Below are 18814 nucleotides of genomic sequence, written 5' to 3'. Positions count from 1 at the left end.
CCTAGTTTTGTATTTAAAAAAAGGCTTAAATGTATATCAGTAGACAGTGTTAAACTCTTGATTATTAGTCCCAGATTATGAAACAATAAATTACTCTGATTACTACAACTCCTGAGTGAGAGATGGTTCCCAGGTCAATAATCCAGTTCTGACAGCTATATTCTGTATCATAATGGCAGCCAGCCTAAGGACAGTAGTTTGAGAAATACTCCAGATATGGCTACTGGGCTTAATGGAAATTCTTGATATTGCAAGTATGTAACTAACAGGGAAAATGATGAAAGCATCTTTGATTAAAAGGATCAACACGTGTATGGAGATAAGCACCCTGCATATCTACGGATGTGATAAAATAACTTTTTGATTGCTAGAAAGACTTATGGATTTTTATCAATTCTACTTTGAAGCATTGCCAGCTCACACCTTGGTTTAGTCACATTAGCCCTAAAATGACAAAAACAATCACTCCCATCCTGTCCCATTTTTGTAATCAAGTTAAGGGCATTCATGCACTGCACTCTCTCAGACTGAAATGTTGGGACTACTGCCCCCTATTACACACTAAAGTATTCTCCCCCCCTTTCCTAGTTTGTAGAGAAGGGAGGCAAAAATTTAATCCCACCTTCAGATCCTGAAATCTTCCCTATACAGATGCATGAGCATTCATGGAGACAGTTTTAAAATTGCTTTCCATGCAACTATATGTACATAATTTGTCTGCAGGGATATGGGAGACTAACACTGTTCTGACATTTTTCAGAGGGTGATCCAACTTAAATGTGTATCTGACTACTGGGGGATGGGAGGGAGAGAGGAAGAAGAGAGTATATTTTTGGGATGAGGGGGAGACTAATCTCACTCTCAGCAAGTCTCAGATGGTCAGGATTCAAACGTACTTTCAAGTTACTATTCAAAACATTGCTTTGCTGAACTGGACAGATGAAATGACTAACGTTACACCCCATATTCTTTATAGAAATATGGCTATGATATGAATATGGCATAACTAAGATATACTTTATGCAAGATGACTCGTGTAAGATATCATTGGAAAGGTTATGATTTACTATGAATATCCAATTTGTATGCATGTATCATTTCTGTATTTAAAGTTAGGAATACTGACTATATAACAATTACAACTGTGTGTACTTGGGGAAACGCCGACCAGACAGTAAGCAATCAGACTTACTGGGCCATTAGAAAAAGACAATGAGTCTTTGAAGATGTGGATCTCCCATCTGCCTGGAGTTCCTTCCTGTGGACACTGCAAATAAATCTGGTTTCACAGTTGCTTTGACACTGCAAGGTCAGGTGATAAGATCACCTGACCAAAATACCACCTTGAACACTGCTGGTGCTTTTCCCCTGTAGAGGGATGGGGATTAAACAAAAGTTTCCCACCTTAGGTAAATCCTTTTTAAGGCTGGCGAGGGGGTTAATCTAGACTCTCCTCCACTGCCTACCCAAGAAGGACTGCTGAAAGTACCTGAAGGGATGAAGGGACAAAGGAACTAACCTGAGGGGAAAGGGAGGGGTGAGTACAGATTGAGAAAGGGGTCCAGTCTGTAAGAAGAAATAACTGGAACTCCAAGCTACAGAAACTCTGCAACTTGCCTAAAATAACATTTAGGGTGAAAAATGACTTCTTGAAACCAGGTTTCAGAGTAACAGCCGTGTTAGTCTGTATTCGCAAAAAGAAAAGGAGTACTTGTGGCACCTTAGAGACTAACCAATTTATTAGAGCATAAGCTTTCGTGAGCTACAGCTCACTTCATCAGTGAGCCAGTCTCTATGATCTTAAGCTTAGTATGCATGTTTTCTTATATTTGCTCAGTAATCTGCTTTGTTCTGTTTGTTATCCCTTATAATCACTTAAAATCTGCCTTTTATAGTTAATAAATTTGTTCTGTTTATTAAACCCAGTTTGTGCAATTTTTAACTGGGTGGGGGCAAGAAGTTGTGCATCTCTCTCTTCACATTGAGGGAGACGGGGAATTTTTATGAGCTTGCCCTGTACAGATCTTTCTATACAGCGCAAGACCGCTTTATTTTGGGTTTATTCCCCAAAGGGGGTGTGCATGTGAGTGCTTGGTGAATCCTCTCACAGAGCTCACTTCAGTCTATGTCTGCAGCTGTGTGTGGCCCTAACTGTGTGTGCATGCTGCAAGAGACCGGAGAGCCTAATTCAACACAACAGAGAGAGGGAATCCAGGCTGGTGGATCAGAAGGGGCTCAGTGAAACCCCAGTACATCAGCTGTCATCCCAGAAAGGGGGTCCAACCCATCCCAATTACCACAACTTCCTTCCACATTTTACCTTTTTAAATCAGTCTACAATTTCCATTGCAGCTTCTAAATATTTTTGAATTAAAATCAAGTTTTGTTTTTCCCCTTCCTCCTCTTGTAAGCCCTAAACTACATTTGGTAAAGTGAACAGGAGTACTTGTGGCACCTTAGAGACTAACAAATTTATTTTAGCATAAGCTTTCGTGGGCTACAGCCCACTTCATCGGATGTATAGAATGGAACATATAGTAAGAAGAGAGACATACACACATGGTGGAAGTTGCCACACAAACTGTAAGAGGCTAATTAAGATGAGCTATCAGCAGGAGAAAAAAAATGTATATATATCTTCTTACTATACGTTCCATTCTATGCATCGAATGAAGTGAGCTGTAGCTCACAAAAGCTTATGCTCTAATAAATTTGTGCCACAAGTACTCCTGTTCTTTTTGCGGATACAGACTAACATGGCTGCTACTCTGAAACCTGTCATTTGGTAAAGTGAAAGTGTCCCTAGAGATGTACAAACAAGAAAGCAAGCAATATTAAATTTAATCTCTGCTCTAAGCATAGGAAAAGGAATGGTTGCCAAAGGGAGAGAGAAGAGTTATACTAAGAGAAAAAGTACATTTCCAGCCCACAGGTTATTACAAGCAACTGAAATTCAGAAGATAAAGATGCCCTCTAATGATCCTTTTTAAACTATCCTTGAACGATGAGAAGACCCCTATGGATATCAAAAAATGCACAAGTGGATCAAAGGCAACACACAGCCCTTACTATATTCACTTAATTGGAATATTCATAAAAGGCGGTATTTCTAATCATAGATACAAGCAAATATCCAGTAAAGTCAGTTTTTATATCTGAACTCCAGCACAAAAGCCAAGTTTACAAAACTGACACCAACTAGTTTCTTGGAGTTTCAAATTTAAACACAAAATACAGACTAAAGATTTAATATGTATTGCATGATTTGTTTTTACAACACTGCAATAATTATTAATGTTCAAAATCAGAGGATATCTATTCAGCTTGAATACTATTATCAGTGCTTTGGGCATTAAAGTTGCAGTTAATTAAGTTTAATTGTAATTGACAAGGTTAACAAAGGAGATAATGATCTGGGTGAACAATCAGGTTCACTTAATGACACATGTGAAGTGTATAAAAGGGTCATTAGATCCAGATCCCATATTATAAAATGAGGATTCACATACAGGAGGGGAAGACATGCAGAATATGGGGTAGTTTAGGTTTTTTAAATATTTATTTGGATTTCTATGATAATAAAAGGGGCACCTATCCAGAGCTCTTGCCCTGCCCCCCCAAATACATTACAAAACCAGAAATAAATTAAACAGCAGCTTACCCCTCTGCCAGCCAACAGGACTAAACCTCCAACAAAACTATTTCCCTCCCCCTGCATTAAAAGGTACAAATAGATTAACCTTGCAGCATGCCCTTCACATCAGAACAAATGGCTATTTAGATTGAGGAAAGGAATCTATTACAGAGCTGAGGGACCCTCACAGAGAATACACTACCATCTCTTTTAACCATGCTCCACCTCTTAAATTAAGGAGAATCCACCTAGCACATGCCCACTATTCACAGCTGTGGCAATATGGCACAAGGAGAGAGGCAGTATCTCAAGCAGCAAGTTCCCAAGCTATTGAGGGCTTTATAGTTCAAACACAACATTTAAAATTCAATCAGGAAACCAAAAGGTATCCCATGTAAATCACTGAGTACAGGTATCATGTGCTGCAACTGGGAAGTACCATTTAATAGGCAGACTGCTGCATTCTGCACTAGTCTTAGTTTCTGGACTGATTAAAGTTACAGCCCCATGCAGAATGTATTGTACTTACCCAGTCTTGGAGTGACAAAAGTACGTATCAAGATAACAGGGTCCACATCCAAAAAACCTGAGTTTTCCAGCCAGGTGCAGACAGTAAAGAAGCATTCTTGGACACTGCTGCCATATGATCATCTAACAGTACTGGGGATGCAGTAACACCACTTCACAAGTGGCAGGCACATCCTCTCAAACATAGGTGTAGCAATAATCCTTGGCATATCTTCCAATAGCTCTCTTCAACCTACCATCACCACGTCAGTTTTAGCCAGATAGGGGCATGGATAAGAGCTAGCAATCTCCCTCAGACACAGGATCAGGTGTTCAACAGTACTGTCTAGGCCTGGTGTAAACTCAGATATAGATAGAAGATGCATTATAGTAGATGTATAAAAGATCTAAGAGATGACCCCCTAAGCTGTCAAACAGATCAGAGTTTAGTAGCTGAGGCTCCTTTTCTCATTCCTGGGCTGGAAGGGAAAGTTTTTTTATATTTTGTACCTGCACCTAGACACAGTGATAGAGGTAATGAATAAAAACTCAACAGAACAACCCTATACAGTAAGACTGCCTGCAGTAGGCAGCAGCAATCGGTTTTGAGGTGCAGTGGGGGCATCACCAAAATAAATCACATTTCTGACAAAAAACTGTACGTGCTATTTGTTACTGTAAACAAATAAGATTATACCTGAAAGCTTAGAGAAACATTTTTATTTTTTCTAGTTTACTCTGTGCATTTCTGACAGCATTTTCCAAGTAATCTAATTCACTGTCTCTCCTATATTCTCAGTTTTCTGTTTGGCAGGCTTTCTAATAGCAACAGGAGGGCAAAAAACATTTGAGGGTATTTCTAGCTATTTAATGCAGTAAGTGTGTGTGTGTTTGTTTGCGGGTTTTTTTGTTTAAGAAGTTAATCACACTCCCTCTTTTGTTCCTCTTTCCCAACCCCCTCCATGCGCTTCCCTGACAACTGGCTGCATTCTCCATGGGCTTGTCTACACTGGCACGTTACAGAGCTGCAACTTTCTCGCTCATGGGTGTGAAAAAACACAAGTTTCAGTGCTGTAGCGTGCCAGAATAGACAGTGCACCAAAGCTGATAGTCATGCTGGTAGCTACGCCCACCATGGAGGTGGTTTTTTTAGAGCTCTCCCCCAGCGCTGTGCCGTGACTATACAAGCCACATTAAAGCGCTGCTATGGCAGCGCTTTAAGGTTGCGAGTGTAGACAAGCCCCACGACATAACTTCTCCACACTGGTGACGGTGCGTTCCAGTCCTAAAGGCGATGTCCACACTAGGAATCTTCAGCAAAAGCTTCCCAGTAGTAACACCAATAGAATCCTAATGCAACCAAATTTTCAGGAGTTTCTTGTATTTTTATCATGTGTTAATTAAGAACTGCTTAGATGCTGTATTAATTAACAACACAGTGCTTAAGACTCCAGATGCTGCTGGAATCATATTTACATTAGGGCTCTCACCAATACTGTCAAAAAAAATCCACTAATATTTAGGTTCCTTAGTATAGATACAGACTAGGGCCATGTCGACAAAAATTATGTCAACCTAACTTACGTCAGCATACAGCCAACGCAGTTATTAAATCACTTGTGTGTCACAGAGTCATCAGGGCGATGCTCTGGAACTGCTCCGTAGGAAGCCAGTCAGGACTCTGGGGGAGCATGCCTCCTCTCTCTGAGCATACTATCACCAGGGCAAGCAGCTTACACAGTTTCGACCTTCCTGGGTCTGACCTCGGAGCATTCAGCATCCCCTTCCACACTGTGCACTTCCCACAGCGAGTCCACCCAGGTGGGGCTCCTGGGGAAGCCAGAGGGCCCAGCACCACAACTCCACAGTCAGACGTGACTTTCAGCCAGCCAGTAAAAGAGAAGGTTTATTAGTCGACAGGAACACAGCATAGTGTGATGGCATTGAGCTTCCAATAGGAAAAATGGGTTGATCCGATTCTTTGTGGCCTGAGGTCCAGAACCACAGGAGAGGCCCCCCAAGGCTAGTGGATGGCTGCATCATCCCTAAAGCCAGCATGTCTCTGACCTCTGCCGCCAGGGCCTGGGCTGTGTTCCCAGCTACTCTGAAGGGGGCACACCTGATGGGAGGGCCAGCTCCCATCTCTGAACAGTGGACAGCTCCAGCTCTTAGTGAGCCCAGGCCAGTTGGAAAACAGCTGTTGGTAGGAATGCAGCATCTCTCTGATCCCTGCCTGCTGGGCAGGGGTTAGCTGGTCAGAGAGGGGAACTGATTCCAGCAAGGCGCTGGCTCCTGTCTCAGGGAAGAGACCCACCAGGGGATCTTCTCCCTTCTCCCACTGGCCACACACGGCCAGTACCAGCCTCTCCCTGTCACAGTACGGCTCCATCATGTTGACTAGGTACCCTCCGTGGCTGTGAACCTGGTTGGGCAGTTTCACCAAATTATGTCAACCTAACTTACATCAGAATACAGCCACCACAGTTATTAAATCACTTGTGCGCGCTCACACTTGGCTCCTTGTGTCAGCACTGCGCATCCTCACCAGGACCGCTTGTATCGATTATCTTGTCAGCGTGGGGCATTGTGGAATGGCTCCTGAAGGCTAGTAACAGTCAATGTAAGCAGTGTAGTGTCTACACGGACACTACGGCAACCTAATTACATTAACCATGACTCTTCACCACTCAGATAGGTGGTGTCACTAAATTGGCGTAGCGAGGCACTTACACAGGCGGGAGTCAAATTTAAGCGAAGACACTTGTACAGCTAAGAGAACACAAGGCAGCTTACATCGACCTAACCATGTATTGCAGACCAGGCCTAAGGATGGCTCCTATTTAGTCTCCTCCTCGTCCACAGCAGCAGTCCCTAGTAGGGGTAGATAAACTGACTGCTTCTTCCCTGTTTCCACCTGCTTTTTCATACTTCAGCTCTTCTTAGCAATCTTTGACGACAGCAAAGCAGCTGGAAACTAAATACTGTATCATCACATGACCAACCTGCTCCCCAAAAGCCAGCAGAGATCAAAGTTCGGGAATCTCTGCACTAAGCAATAAAAAGTTTAAGTATCACAAACAAATCACAACTATAAAGGTAGCCCAGCAAAGATTATGCTAGGCATCATTAAAAGTCTCTGGGCTCTAAACACTGGTGTTTTGCAATTCAATCATTGTTTTCTTGCTATAGTGCTGACATAGCTAGAAAGCTTGTTGCTTCAATGCTAACTGTCCTTTAGCATTACTATTGCTAACAACATTATGGGTGGAATAAAACCTTCAAAAACACAGAAATTCAATTTTAAGTAGGTCATTCACTTACAAATTAACTGTCATTTATGTTTGTCCCATGAAGCATCCTTTAACGCTAATGAGGCATCATGAAATCATGCAGAATGTGATTTGAGCAAAACCAACTAGTCTGCAAATACTGTAGTTTAGGGGTGAAGTTTAGGTTTCAAAAGCAGAGGCTGATGCGGAATACAAGTTTTCTGTTGGTTTTTAAAAAAAAAAAATGTTTGACATTAAATAACTATTCTTGTAAAAAAGTGCGACAAAGCCCTGCTTTTCAATGCTCTCCCCTGTCACTTCTTCCTCACTGTCCTCCTCCAACCTACAAAATTAATGATTAATATCACACACCATGCTTGTCTTGGTTATACACCTAAAGGGTGAAATAAAAAACCCTTTTAAAATAAAATACTTTTAAACACTATTCAAGATTACTTAGTTTCCATATCAGTAAGAATATAGTTACTAACAATAACAACTTAGCACTAAAAAAAAAAAAAAGGATCAGATTCACTTATCAAAACCCTATGCCAAGGATTCTATAATTCTCCTGAAAAAACATCAGTTTATGTGGAGAATCCTATAAATAAAAAAACTCTACATTAAATATGACTAACAAGTGGCACCAGTACCTCACTCGTGAACACCAAATTTCCCTTCACAATTTAAAGAAAATGTTTCTTATGTCATAAAGTGTATCAAAAGTATAGTAAAGAAGTTTTTTTCTCTTAAAAAAAGCTCATACTTTAACAGGTAACCATGCCATTACTAATAAAAGGTACAGTTTCCACAAATTATCCCTACAGAGTACTTAGAAAAAGAATAAATTTGGAGTCCTACATAATACAGATGGTCCAAAGTTTAAGTTGTGAAAACAAAGAAAGCATTTCAAAAAAGTAAAGTCATTTTCTAAAAAGAATGCGGTAAACCCTCAATGTAATAAAATAGGATGCTAAATGCAGGCTGCTGACTGACTATGCTGTGACACGATGGGACACCACATATACTGCAAGTCTACTGACTGAGTTACAGCTGGAATAATTTTGACCCATTCACAACTTCAATATTTATGTTTCAGTTCTTTTGGGGGGGGGCGCTCAATGCCCCTTTCCCCACAAAAAAAATTACTAATTCCATGCTCAAATTAGAAAATGAGCTATACTTAAACCAAGATAAATACTACAAACACAAATTTATGTATTTTAATTGAAATTTCTAAGTGAATACAATGTATGCTCAAACCGATTCTATGGTCATTTACAGCATTGTAGTTTGCTGATAGGAGTACGTGTAGAAGCAACAAAAAAATTAAGCAAATACTGGAGAGTATTAATGGAAAATAAATTTTGAATATGTATACATAAGTGTTCCTACCAGAAACCTGATTCTAAAATAGGAAGATTCTAAAATCTTCTTGTATTTAAAGTAGTGGACGGAGGACACAGGAGATTGGGGCTCTATTTCTGGCTCTTCACATACTTCCTGTGTGACCTTGCACCAATCTTTAATCATTGAATCAGATCATCCATCTGTAAAATGTGGGTATTTCATTATGTATGTGAGATGCACAGATACTAAAGTGAGGCATGCGAAAGAAAAGCAAGTCAGACAAAAAATTACAATCAGGGAACAAAAATATACCCTAAGACCAAAGTACCCAATTTACTCAACAGCTTAAACTTTCAATATCAACTAGCCACAATGAACTGCTTGCAAACGAGTAACAGATCAAGCTGAATTTCAGTGAATAAATCTTCTAGTTCTAAATAGTAATTATTTTTTAAAATCAAGCTCTGTTCAAGCCTGTCAAAACAGAAAGATAAAAATATGTCAAATGAGTAGTTACGAATTATTTGTCCAGCTCTAGCCAGAGCTAGGAAACTGCTGCCACTAAAGCAAACTTTCTAAAATGCAACATTTTACTCAAGCCATACTGAAGATGTGCCATAAGAGGGGGAGAGAAGTAGGTCCTTTCTTCACTAATGTCCATCTCCAATTTGGACCCAATTCCGAAGTTCAGAGGAATTTGGAACTTGAAAGTAATGCAACATCTTCTCCGTTATCTATACATAGGAGATTTCTCACTTTTAAACTGCTTGTTCCTTTAATGTCATAAGCCAATATTTGTGACATCACAATCACTTTTACAGTAGGGAATTTACTACCACAATTGGCTTACACAGAGATGTTACAATCTAGCAGGAGAAGCAAGAGGTTTACTAAAAAAAGAAAGCTATTAACATTACTATTAGAGTAATCAGCATAGATTAGTATCTGTGGAAGACAGAAATGTGTGGTTTAGGTATTTTTAATGCATCTGCCTACCACACTTTGATATTACGCAAATAACTGACACTGCATATATTTATAGTCTTGTTTAGATTTTTTCCACTTATTTTACCTAGATCAATTTCAAATATTGTTGGACACATTGTTAGTAATAAGCAAGCCTTGGCAAATGCACATGCTAATGGCAAACAGTAAAACTTCTCTTGGTGAATTTACTCATCAGTTATTGCAGAATAAGCTTTTTAAACAAAAATAAAGCGTCTAGCCCTTCTGGTAGCAAACAGCCTTCCAAATGTGAAGTAAACAGAGCAATGCAATGGTCTTCCTAAATCTGCCTAAGTCTGATAAAACAGTCATGAACTGCCAAAGACCCAGATATAGGGAAGTTACTCTGGGGCAGAGGAACTTTCCCAATCTTTGAAGTCACTCTACAGTAGTTATTCCAGTCTCAAGGCTGGATTAATCTATACAACACTTGACTCAACTCTATGAGAGGTGAAGGCTAGTTAATAGCCCCAAATCCAATAGTGCACAACAAGCCCCACAGAGCTTGCACTCCACCACAGACTTTCCAAATATTGCCCCAACTCATATGCAGAAGAAAAATGTTGGAAATGCTACAACACAGCTTTCCATAGCAGGGGAGGATTTACTCTTATAACAGTTGAATTAGCTTCTACATGTCCAAGTGTCATGTTGACTCTGGAGAGTTTCTGGGCCCATCTTTGTTCAATCCTTCAAAAAATGCTATGTTTTGAATTTCCAAGGAACTTCAACCACCTCATCCCTTCTGTCCAAAGCCATGCAGAAAAAAAAAAAATCAAGCACCAATAGCAAGGCTTTCAACCAGCAAGTTACTGGACTATTTGTCCATTTATTTTCCCTAGCTTGAGAAAATGGGAAGGCATGGCATTGGTAGGAGATCATAACTATGTGCCTTTTGTTGCTGATTTATTGCTATTTGTTGGGAATATGCTGATTAATGAAGGGGTTCTTCATGGTTGTATATTTCAAAACTGTCAAAAGGCACCTAGATAAAAGGATGAGCACTATAATTTTAGGTAAAAGAATAGCAGCAAGAGCCCAATCACCTGACTTGAAGTGCACAAATATAAAGTCAATAACAAGAGACTTATCCCTACAAATCCCTACAGAACATTTGGGTCTTCCTGCTTGAGGGGCACTCATTTCAAAGTTTTTTACAGAAAGTTTTCCCCTAATTTGCCACTAAGTTAGACAGGACAGAGGCCACTAGAAATTGTATTGGAACAGACATGAGAAACCTAAAGCTTCGGGAGAGAACTGGCGGTTGTGCAACATTATGGGTTTAACCATCCCCCCCCCCCCATTTCTATCTATTTAAATGTTCACAGCAAAGACAAATCATGGGCGGGGGGGGGGGGGGGACTCACAAAGTTAGAACTTAAATGGGCAACAGAACATGTCAAGACAGACACGGTAAGCACCCGTGAAGCGCGAGGGCAGGGGCCGCGAGCGGCCGGCGGCCGGGGGGGGGGGCGGGGAGAAGCGCCCAGCAAAGGGCGCGCGGGGGGGGGCAGGCTGGACGGGGGGGGGGAGAAGTGGATGTGGGGGGCCCCCGCGCACCGCCCCCCAAAGCCCGGGGCCGACGCTGCTGCAGACAGATGGGGGGGGTTACCCTATACCCCCCGCCCCGCGGGTTGCGGGAGGCCGCCGGGGGGTCCCGCCCCCGGCCCTGCTGGGCAGCCGTGTCCCGCCGGGGGGTCCCGCCTGACGGGGCGGGGGGGCCGCCCGGGGCTCCCGGCGGGGACGGGCGCGGCGGTTGGGGCGCGGCGGGGGGGCCCAGGGACCCGGCACGGGGCGGGGGCGGGGGCGGGGCTCACCCCGCTGCTCCTTCAGCGCCATGACGGAGGCCAGGTAATGCGCCGCGTCGAAGAAGGGGAACATGGGCAGGCGGGAGAAGCGCAGCGGCACCTGCCCCAGCTCCATGATGGCGGCGGCTCCTCGGCCTGGCCCGGCCCGCGCGCCGCCCCCACAGCTGGGGGGCGGGAGAAGGGAGGGCGCTGAGTGTTAATTGGAGGGACCAGCCCGGGGGGCGGGACTTGCTGGGGGAGGGGGGGCTGCTGGGGGCGGAGGAGGGGGCGGGGAGCTGCAGGGGGCGGGACTTGCTGGGGGAGGGGGGCTGCTGGGGGCGGAGGAGGGGGCGGGGAGCTGCAGGGGGCGGGACTTGCTGGGGGAGGGGGGGCTGCTAGGGGCGGAGGAGGGGGCGGGGAGCTGCAGGGGGCGGGACTTGCTGGGGGAGGGGGGGCTGCTGGGGGCGGAGGAGGGGGCGGGGAGCTGCAGGGGGCGGGACTTGCTGGGGGAGGGGGGGCTGCTAGGGGCGGAGGAGGGCGGGGAGCTGCAGGGGGCGGGACTTGCTGGGGGAGGGGGGGCTGCTGGGGGCGGAGGAGGGGGCGGGGAGCTGCAGGGGGCGGGACTTGCTGGGGGAGGGGGGGCTGCTGGGGGCGGAGGAGGGGGCGGGGAGCTGCAGGGGGCGGGACTTGCTGGGGGAGGGGGGGCTGCTAGGGGCGGAGGAGGGGGCGGGGAGCTGCAGGGGGCGGGACTTGCTGGGGGAGGGGGGGCTGCTGGGGGCGGAGGAGGGGGCGGGGAGCTGCAGGGGGCGGGACTTGCTGGGGGAGGGGGGGCTGCTAGGGGCGGAGGAGGGCGGGGAGCTGCAGGGGGCGGGACTTGCTGGGGGAGGGGGGGCTGCTGGGGTGGAGGAGGGGGCGGGGAGCTGCAGGGGGCGGGACTTGCTGGGGGAGGGGGGGCTGCTAGGGGCGGAGGAGGGGGCGGGGAGCTGCAGGGGGCGGGACTTGCTGGGGGAGGGGGGGCTGCTGGGGGCGGAGGAGGGGGCGGGGAGCTGCAGGGGGCGGGACTTGCTGGGGGAGGGGGGGCTGCTAGGGGCGGAGGAGGGCGGGGAGCTGCAGGGGGCGGGACTTGCTGGGGGAGGGGGGGCTGCTGGGGGCGGAGGAGGGGGCGGGGAGCTGCAGGGGGCGGGACTTGCTGGGGGAGGGGGGGCTGCTGGGGGCGGAGGAGGGGCGGGGAGCTGCAGGGGGCGGGACTTGCTGGGGGAGGGGGGCTGCTGGGGGCGGAGGAGGGGGCGGGGAGCTGCAGGGGGCGGGACTTGCTGGGGGAGGGGGGGCTGCTAGGGGCGGAGGAGGGGGCGGGGAGCTGCAGGGGGCGGGACTTGCTGGGGGAGGGGGGGCTGCTGGGGGCGGAGGAGGGGGCGGGGAGCTGCAGGGGGCGGGACTTGCTGGGGGAGGGGGGCTGCTGGGGGCGGAGGAGGGGCCGGGGAGCTGCAGGGGGCGGGACTTGCTGGGGGAGGGGGGCTGCTAGGGGCGGAGGAGGGCGGGGAGCTGCAGGGGGCGGGACTTGCTGGGGGAGGGGGGGCTGCTGGGGGCGGAGGAGGGGGCGGGGAGCTGCAGGGGGCGGGACTTGCTGGGGGGGCTGCTGGGGGCGGAGGAGGGGGCGGGGAGCTGCAGGGGGCGGGACTTGCTGGGGGAGGGGGGGCTGCTGGGGGCGGAGGAGGGGGCGGGGAGCTGCAGGGGGCGGGACTTGCTGGGGGAGGGGGGGCTGCTGGGGGCGGAGGAGGGGGCGGGAGCTGCAGGGGGCGGGACTTGCTGGGGGAGGGGGGCTGCTGGGGGCGGAGGAGGGGGCGGGGAGCTGTAGGGGGCGGGTCTTGCTGGGCGGGGTTGCTGGGGGGTCAGGGAGCGGCCCTAGGCATGTGGGGAGTTATTATCTGTATGGCCATGGGAGGGCTCAGGTACTGATGGGGCTGGGCTGCTCAAGGCAGGGATTAGGGGGGCCGGGGGGAACATCTGCTTGGGGGAATTACAGAACCAGTATGTGGGGAGTTAGGGACCTGAATGGGAAGGAGGAGGGTTGGTAGGGGGATGAGGGAACTTTATGGTTATGCGAAGGAGTGTATCTATGGCATGGATTAAGAACCAGTGTGGATATGGGGAGTATTTGGGACCTGTCTGGGCACTAGGGGGTTGGCAGGGAGATTAGGGACCTTTAGGTGTATGGGGCGTGAGGGAATCTGATGGGTGCAGGGGATTAGGAACTGGTATGAGGATTGGAGGTGAGGTTCTATTGGGTGAATGGGGATTTGAAGACCTGTACTGAGATGAACACTGTAAATTCCTTAAACAGCTTTTGCTTTAATCACAGGTCTTGAGTCCTACATCACTTTAGAAAAACCTCTTGAAGTTCTACCAGAAAATATCAAGTGGTTAGAGGAACCGGAGAGTTCTCTGCCCTGTGTAACAAAGCTTTCCTGCTCACCCTATACTAAAAGTTTATTTACATTACTACTACCTCTCCCTCCACATATGCACAGCAACAGAAGGTACTGGGTGGTTTTTCTTTTAGCAGCCTTGCCTAATGTTTTGACCCTTTAAAATCTAAGCACATTTACAAAAAAGGTGCTTCAAAGAAGTGATCTCAAGTTATGTGCACTTGATTTATTTCTGTTGTGTTAGCCTGTCCAAGGTGACAACAAATATGCTCCTCTCCCACACTGCTTCCACTGTGAGGCCTTAATCCGCGTTCAGATCCTCGCAGACCCAAGGGTCAAACCATACATATGTGACTGAAGGATCAGGGCACACATATGCTCCATTTATTATTTAAAAAAAAACATTTCTAACTGACACCCCCCAAACTCAGCCTGGGCTCCAAGAGTCAAGCTGGCTTCTGTCCATCTCACCCACCATCACGAGTCATAGGGACAAAGATATCAGCACTTAGACAGTTCTGCTGATCATGCTACAGGAGCCAGAAAAAACCTGGCTCATTTTGCTATAGCTGTATTGGCTAAATTCATGCAGATCTGCCTCAAAACCAGATGGTTATACTGCTTAAGGTGTCATTTTTTACACTCAATTTTTAAAAATGTAAATAGAGCCTAAAAAGTTAGGTTGTATGTTTAGCCAATATTCTCTCTTCATTCCAGAAAATGACATTAATGATGCTTGTGTGAAGTTACCTGTTACTAACAAGTCATTTGGCAATTCATGCCACTCGGAGTCGTTTGGAGCAAGACTTAAGATTCCCTCCATGTGCACAGCCACTCAATTATTTTTTTCATTTTTTGCTTTCCACCAAAGAATCTTAAGGTATTTGGTCTTTGGCTTAATGCTTGTGTTTTGTATGGGACTGAGTAAGCTCTGTGCTTAATAAATAAGTGACTACATAAAGCTAAAATATCCCAGCCTTTAACAAAACTGCTTGAATCCTATAGGATTCGAAATTAGAGAGGATGTAGATATATTAAATGACAATCCATCCTGAAAGCATAGGAGGTAATCTCCCCATTGAAGACATACCACTTTAACTGATACTGAATTTGGAACAAATTTCAGCACTGGAGTAAGCAGGATTATTGAAGACTATTGAAGTCTGTGGGAATTGATTCTGTTTACACCAGTACACGTCACTGTTTCTCTCTACTTTGTGTTTTTCTGAGCCCAAAACTACAGAGAAGTTACTTGAACTGCATCTTCAGTGAACATACATCCGAAACACTGAAGTCAATGGAGTTACCTTAAGGAAAACAATAGTTGAATCTTGTCAAATAATGTCAGAGTTTAACGAGAAAATCCCTATATGGTCAGAAATAAGTAAAGTACAATAAGCAAGATATCATGCTCCCTTCCAAGACAGAAGGCATACACCAGACTGCTGTTCTATCACCATATCACTTCCGAGAGCAAGGGTGAACCTTTATTGTTGATCCTTTTAATGAAATCCTTACATCTCCCAAGCATCTGATCACATATCTGCACCTCAGTTGCCCTCTACCTTTGTGGGGGTCTGTAATCTCCCCCCCCCCCCCCGCTGGGCAGATAATGTGGCTTGTTAGGGTTTAGCCCTCCAGCCAAACCTCAGGTATAGTCCTTTCCCTTTCAGGGCTCACAACCATAAATAGCCTCCAAGCTAACTAAGCAGTTCCTTACACTGATGATATATGGGGGGACGTCCTCTCTCTTGCCCTGCTTGCAAGCCCGCTCCCTGAAGCCCCAGAATAAATTGGTAAACCCACCAGTCCTCCAGCTCCTTCTAGTGCCATGTGACTAACTCCCATGATTTTATCACAAGTCTCATGATATACAATGTTTTACTTAAAGCTCCTGCTCCATACAGATCCCTAAATTGTCTGCTTTTGCAAAATAATTACATGAGAAGCTCAACTTTCATTTAAAAAACAAAAGTAAGTTTCTAGCCCTCAGGGATGCAGAGAAAAGCTTGAAAATGTGAGCTGAGTGCACCCAAAGGGCTCAGACACCAAATAAACAGAACCAAAATATGTTTGGCTTTTTTATTTTTTATTTTTGTAAATCCCATTCCATTTTGGGGCCTGAATTGTGATTTTTGAACACCTGGGGTTGGCAGTCCTGCTAATGATACATTGCCTCAGGCCTTTTCCTTCTTGTTGCACCCCCCTCAGCTGCCTTCTATGACCTTCCTTCTCACACACTTTCCACAGCTTCCTGAGTTTCATGCTTCTTTTTCCTCTCTTGACAGAACCTTTTAGGCAGTTTCTTGTTCCCCTGGTTTTTGGGCTTCTTGCCACCAAGCACTTCCTAAATCCTTCTCCAACAATATCACCCCTCCGCTTTTATATGGCCCGAGTACACTCAACACATGATTCCCTTTTGATCAGGTGATCCAGGAGTACACTTCACTCTTGAGAAACTACATTTTCCAAAATCCCATTCTATTAAAGGGGCCAGTAATCTCCCCCATTTTAACAGGACCTGACCTTAAAGGGCTCACCATGCTCTGCCATACTTCCCATCCTTCCCAGGACAGAAGGACAAAGATTTTAATGTTTGTGATGTAAATTGTACACTGTGGGAGGGGAGTAGGTGATGAATAAGGTATAAAGGATGGGCTGTGCTGTGAGGTGATTGGTTAAGTGGTACACAGAGGTATGATGCCTGTTGAAGGCCATGGTAGAGGAACAAGAAGAGATTTAGTTGGATGGCTGGGTATTCCATGAGCTGAGGGGTATTTCCCCAGCTTCTCCTGGTCCTGACTAGATACCCTTGCCTTAATGTCAGGGCAAGGGTGTGTGATAGGTGCATACAACATCCCTCCAACCCAGCAAGGGTCAGTGGGAATTTTAAAATAGGAGGCAGGCTGTTCAATTTTGTGATCTAGACTTTGCTTCAGGAATTTTTTCAGTAAACATAGCAAGCGGAGCAAAGGTTCTTGGACCAGGGTATATTCATTAACTATGAGGGATGAGCTGTGGAATAATTCCAGCAACAGAGATGAGATCCAGGTGATGGAAGGCTTGAGGTTCCAGAAGCAACCTGTGTAGGGGAGGAACTGCACCATTCAAAGGACACGCTCAAGTGAGAACCAGTCTAACCCCACTTCTCGCTGCCCATACTCTCCTGACCTCATCCATCACAAACATTCCAGTTCCTTCCAGCAGCTGCTCAATCATCCTGCACCCCAACAGTGAGCCCACTTGCTTTGCTTCTTGCTATAAGTGTTATATAAAAAATTCACCCAGTTGGTCTCTGTAGTGATATTCTTAAATTAAAGGAAGCTAGAGTTGTAACTAAGCTGCTTTTTGATTATCCCTGTTACTAGAAGAGAATTTTGGAAAACTCTTATCATTGTTATATTTGTATTATGCTTATGTCTGAATCAGGACTCCATTGTGCCAGACACTATACATATGCATAGTGAGGGACAGTCTCCACCTCCAAGGAACTTATAGTGTAAATAGACAGGACTGGAAAAAGGAGGGAAATACTATTTCCCCAAGTTTACAGATAGGAAACGGAGGCATGGAGAGATTAAATGACTGGACCAATGACAAACAGCCAGTCTGTGGCAGAACTGTGAACTGAACCCAGATCTCCTAAATCTCAGTTCCAGGCCAATGTCATAATCACATGATCATCCTTACTCTCTCTATACAACTATTAATATGAAGATCGCTTCTCGGGAAAAGCTGTTGACGCTCAAATTGTTAATATATTTTGACGTGCCTTATAAAAATGGAAATCATAGGTCATTTTCCACTGTAGAATTTTGCTTAGCAAATCTTCAGGTACAGTGTGATTCAGTAGGAAGTTAGTAAATTGCATTGCTGTCCTAAGGCAGTAATGAGTTAAAATGTAATTTTTTTCGTCCATTAAATGAACTGTGATACATCTGCACAGCTGTATCCATCAAATAACACCTGATCATGTTTTATAGGATGTTAATTACATGTAGGGTGACCAGTTGACAAGAACAAAATATCGGGACACATGGGGGGGCAGCCACAGGCTCACCCCCACCCGGGCCGGCTCTAGGTTTTTTGCCGCCCCCCCCAAAAAAAGAAAAGCCGGAGTGGCACCGAAGCAAAATATCGGGACAAATAGCGACCCATCTCGTCATGTGTCAGTATATTTATGTCTGCATCTGTAACTTTAACTCCATGCATCTGAAGAAGTGCGGTTTTTACCCACGAAAACTTATGCTCAAATAAATCTGTTCGTCTTTAAGGTGCCACTGGACTTCTTGTTGTTTTTGTGGATACAGACTAACACGGCTACCCCCGATACTTGACACCATGCTTCTTCCAGTCACTGACTATAGAAAGAAATATCCTTTCTAGGTTACTTCATTCCTTGTAGTACTGCTTCTTTCCCACGGAGTGGCATCAGGTTCATTTCTGAGACGCAAAAGCAATTCAAACTAGCTTGCATGTGGCACGGGGGAGGGAGAGAAAATGGCAACAGGTACATTTAGGAAGCCACTTTAAAAGTACTCATTACATTGTTATACAGTTCCTTTGGATGTTCCTTTGGAGAGGGGCCTTCAGCATGCTATACTAATGATTCCCTCTCTTGTGGAATGAGGGAGACCCAGATGCCAAAGGTGATTAGAGCCCTGCACAGGTACAAAATTTGTATCTGCATCCAATCCGCAATCCGCAGACATGATTGGCGGATATAAAGCAGATATCAGCAGATTTTCAGGGCTCTAAAGACAGTAGTGGGCCATGCCTGACTTTATGGTCTGGGAACAGTTTTTAAATGAAACATCAAAATGAGTGTGGCAACCA

At 45.7% G+C, this 18814-nt stretch overlaps 1 protein-coding gene across 1 annotated transcript in view; it reads right to left on the bottom strand.

Annotated features, from left to right (window-relative positions):
• The window catches only part of TMEM38B (transmembrane protein 38B), a 50089-nt gene extending 38355 nt beyond the window's left edge, over positions 1 to 11734 (bottom strand). The window contains exon 1 of the mRNA XM_084629224.1: positions 11583 to 11734. Within this exon, the coding sequence (XP_084485350.1) occupies positions 11583 to 11688 (106 nt within the window). The 5' untranslated portion in view covers positions 11689 to 11734. The remainder of the gene's footprint in view (positions 1 to 11582) is intronic.
• Between the last annotated feature and the right edge of the window lie 7080 nt (positions 11735 to 18814).

This window comes from Lepidochelys olivacea (genome assembly GCF_965140295.1).
Source record: "Lepidochelys olivacea isolate rLepOli2 genome assembly, chromosome: 5".
Classification (NCBI taxonomy): Eukaryota; Metazoa; Chordata; order Testudines; family Cheloniidae; genus Lepidochelys; species Lepidochelys olivacea.
This window is presented reverse-complemented; position numbering and strand designations above follow the sequence as displayed.